Source organism: Apaloderma vittatum, unplaced genomic scaffold (assembly GCF_000703405.1).
Source record: "Apaloderma vittatum isolate BGI_N311 unplaced genomic scaffold, ASM70340v1 scaffold42258, whole genome shotgun sequence".
NCBI lineage: Eukaryota > Metazoa > Chordata > Aves > Trogoniformes > Trogonidae > Apaloderma > Apaloderma vittatum.
Genome location: NW_009730912.1, coordinates 8,903 through 12,604, shown reverse-complemented (window position 1 = coordinate 12,604; position 3,702 = coordinate 8,903). Strand labels below are relative to the sequence as shown.

At 39.5% G+C, this 3,702-nt stretch overlaps 1 protein-coding gene across 1 annotated transcript; it reads left to right on the top strand.

Annotated features, from left to right (window-relative positions):
- The first annotated feature begins 525 nt into the window (after window positions 1–525).
- CLN8 (ceroid-lipofuscinosis, neuronal 8 (epilepsy, progressive with mental retardation)) lies at window positions 526–1,775 on the top strand. Its single transcript, XM_009874963.1, has 2 exons — window positions 526–1,068; window positions 1,461–1,775. The coding sequence occupies exons 1-2, from the start codon at window positions 526–528 to the stop codon at window positions 1,773–1,775; spliced, it is 858 nt and encodes a 285-aa protein (XP_009873265.1).
- The last annotated feature ends 1,927 nt before the right edge of the window (window positions 1,776–3,702 follow it).

Sequence of the window (3,702 nt, the reverse complement as noted above, 5' to 3'; positions counted from 1 at the left end):
ATTTGAGATTCTGAATGGTACTAAAAAATGCAGGAAATGTTAGAATGAGGGGAAAGACAGGGGAGTAAAAGAATACCTGCACACTGCTGTTGAAATACAAGTTTCATAAGTAAGAAAACAGGGATTGCTTCTTGTGTTTTCTCTTTCTTGCCTTCCTACTTTGGCTTCAGCTTTTGTTTCAGTATGTTACTTTGTACTAGTACAGATTTTGGAGGCTGTTTGTTAGTCCTAAATACATCACTTAAGTTTTTTGTCGGTCTGTCTACCTGTCTTTGCGATGACGGTGTCTAATGGCAAGAGGACCAAAGTTGTAACTGCAGTAGAAGCAAGCAGTCTGTAGTTTAGAGGCTATGTATGTGGATGACTTAAAATTTCACTTCATTTTTTTTCTTCTTGTTCCAGATGGAAGTATTCGTGGTTTCTGGTTTGCTCAATAGCAGAGGCTGAACAGGCATAAAGGAGACCATAGTGTGGGTGAGAAGCGTCAGCCCCTTGCAAGACTTTGCTCTGTAAAAGAAGGAAGAAATGAATCCTACAAGTGACAACCAAGTGTTTGGGACCATTTTTGACTGGGACTATCTCTCATGGGAAGTTCGTTTGACATTTATAGCTGCTGGTTTTCTAATCTACTTGGGAATATTTCTTCTGTGTCACTGGTTGTCTTCATGGTTAAGCACCACTTATCAGGCTTTGCATGCAAAGGAGAAGGTATTTTGGAATATGGCAGTCACACGTGGTGTGTTTGGACTTCAGAGTTGTGTCGCTGGTTTATGGGCTCTGCTCATAGATCCTGTTTTTTATGCTGACAGAGTGTATTCACAGCAGAAGTGGAGTTGGTTTAACTGTTTAATAGCTGCTGGATTCTTCTTGCTTGAAAATGTAGCTGTTCATGTGTCCAACGTTATTTTTAGAACGTTTGACGTGTTTCTGGTAGTTCATCACTTGCTTGCTTTTGGTGGCTTGGCTGGTCTAGTAATTAATGTGAAATCTGGACATTACCTGCCTTTGATGGGAATGTTGCTGGAGATGAGCACTCCCTCAACATGCATTTCCTGGATGCTTCTAAAGGTAAGAACCTGTTGATTTTCAAATTACCTTTGTAACAGTTCTTGTGCATCTTACTCGTCCGTAGGTAGTGTGTGGTTTGTCTGGATAGCTTTTCAGCAAAACTGTATTCGTCTAACCTGTGTCTGTGTTATTTTGATACCTACTTTTGCAATGACATTTCTGCAGTCCTCCAGATAGTTTTCTGTGTGATGCTGTGTGCATGAGGTGGTATAGATTCATTCTGAATTTGGGATGCCGTATGCATGTGGAATATCGTAGCTCTGCATGGAAAAAATGCCTGAGAGTGTGTGTATGTGAAAGCTGGCTGTTTGTATTGGTTCTACAGATTTCTCGGTTCCTTATCTTGAAGTAACAATCTCCCTTCTGCATACTTTCTGTTCTTGTTTTTCTAGGCTGGCTGTGCTAACACCTTTTTCTGGAAGGCAAACCAGTGGGTGATGATCCACCTGTTCCACTGCCGCATGATTCTTACTTACCACATGTGGTGGGTGTGTATTTTTAATTGGAATTCTGTAGTGGAAAATCTGGGACTTCTTCATTTTATTGTTTTATTCTCGGGCTTATTTGCTGTTACTCTAATACTTAACCCATACTGGACATACAAAAAAACTCGGCAACTCCTCAGCCCAACTGACTGGAACTTTGAAAATAAAGCAACGGAAAATGGAAGCTTAAATGGTGAAACACATCAAAAGAAGACGATATAACACTGAAACAGCTGTTTCCTAGCAGATTAGCAGAAGAATACAAGGCGAAGTAATTCTTTGCCGGTGAACTAGAAGCTTTTGAAGGAAGCTCATTAACCCAGTGATTCCTTGCTGGTAGTGTTCTGTATGCACTAGAAGTATTTAAAAGCATTGTTTGTGTTTCATAGGTGAATAAATGTATGATCTTCAACCTCTTATTAATGATTTACCCCAACAATTTTGTCAAGTTGGACAGTATTTCATTATTTAGTAGTGACATGCTGTCTAATGATATCCTTTGTCCTAATGATTCAAAGTGGCTTTACAGTTGTCTGTTAAGCACAGCTTGAATCAAGTTTAGCTTGAATCTAGTTTCACATATGTGGGAGATACTGATACTGGAAATTATATTAAATTGTTTAATAAGATCAATTATGACCCAAGTTAGGTATGCATGGGTACCTAGTTCCAGTGTGCCATTAAATCATTCCAAGTGGCTGAATTGGTCAGTGGTAGAATGCTGTCATGACTGGGGTTTAGGTGGTTGGGTTTTTTGTTGAATTTTCTTTTTCCTTCTTTCTTTGAAGTGCACTTCAGCAAAAGGAAGATAATTGTTTGAGTGTTCACTGTCAAAGTGAATTGTAGTTTCCAGATTGCCCTCAGTATGGGAAGAGTTCATATCCACCACAAACATATATGTGGGGACACAGGCATTTGTTAAAATAGTGGTCCCTTCTGTACTTGAAATCAACGAAATACAAGAGGCAAAGCCAGAGTGCTTGACTTTGTTTCATGCTGGAAAGGTTACTGGTTGATTAGTAAAATTTTTTTTTTTATAGGCCCCACATGAGCAGTCATGCAGTTAGTTCTGCTTAGTGCTCCTGTTATGGATCCTTTTTATTTTTGGAAATTCTCTTAGATAGAGAGGGGTTTAGAATCACGTGACTCCTCTGTGGAGGAAAGCCCATATCATGTTCTTAGGGAGTTCAGCTTTCTTTCAGTATTTTTGTTTTGAAGAACGTGCAAAGTGACGCTAACAACCCTTTGCACTTTATCTGCCGTATCGCTAAATCTTTTATTGACCTAAGGAATGGGGGTGCTTTTTATATAGGGATTTGGCAAATGTTGGTGGATGCTTTCTTCCTACTAATGGTACTGGTCTGGTGGTTCTAGGGTGAAATGTTGAGACAGCAGATCAAGGTACAAAGATCACTATAGAAGAGAGTGATGCCTGGTGGCTGGAAAATGACAGATATGTTAATTTGTTTTGGCACACTGAACTACTGAGACCAAAAGACCATCTTTTGAAACGTTGTTGTATAGTGCAATATGACTGCCATGCACATGTGTTTTCTGAAGTAATAAGACTGGCAAAACCCAGGCTGTGAAGAATTCTTGATCAGGGCATGGGTTAGAGGCTGTGTGTGCTGTTCTGTGGTAAAGCATTTAGTTTTAAATGTGTAAGGGAAGCACTGCTTGGTGTAAATGATCCCTTTTTTTTTTTTTTGGTGGGAGTACCAGCGGTGAGGTTGCTGTGTTTCCTGATTCACTTGTTAAAGAGCTGAGGGGGTTTGTGTGGGAGAAAAATATTAAAAGTACTTAAGAAGAAAGCTGAGGGATGAAGTCCTCGGAAACAGAACCTAAATACATGATTCAAATGCAGATCTTGCAGAATCCAGACCGCACTTGCAGAAGTTCCAGGGGGAGAGGTGAAGGATAAGTCACCAGATATCAGAATGATGGTGTCCTCTTTGCAGCTTAAAACTTAAAAGTTTGGGTTCAATAAAACAAAGTAATAATTATAAAAATCTGAGCTACAGAATTTGGAAGAATCCTAACAGGAAATGGAAGCGTCAGAAGAAAAATAAGTTTGTGATTCTTATAGTGGCTGGCGAAAGGAGGTGAAGTTTCTGTGTGCTAAAATAAAAGAATTTGGAGGGTTGAAGTT

Excerpts from the sequence above, each read along its gene's own strand:
- CLN8 (XM_009874963.1), top strand. The coding sequence starts at position 526 with ATGAATCCTACAAGTGACAACCAAGTGTTTGGGACCATTTTTGACTGG. Across the intron at positions 1,069-1,460 it reads TTTCCTGGATGCTTCTAAAG|GCTGGCTGTGCTAACACCTT; the intron begins GTAAGAACCTGT and ends TTGTTTTTCTAG.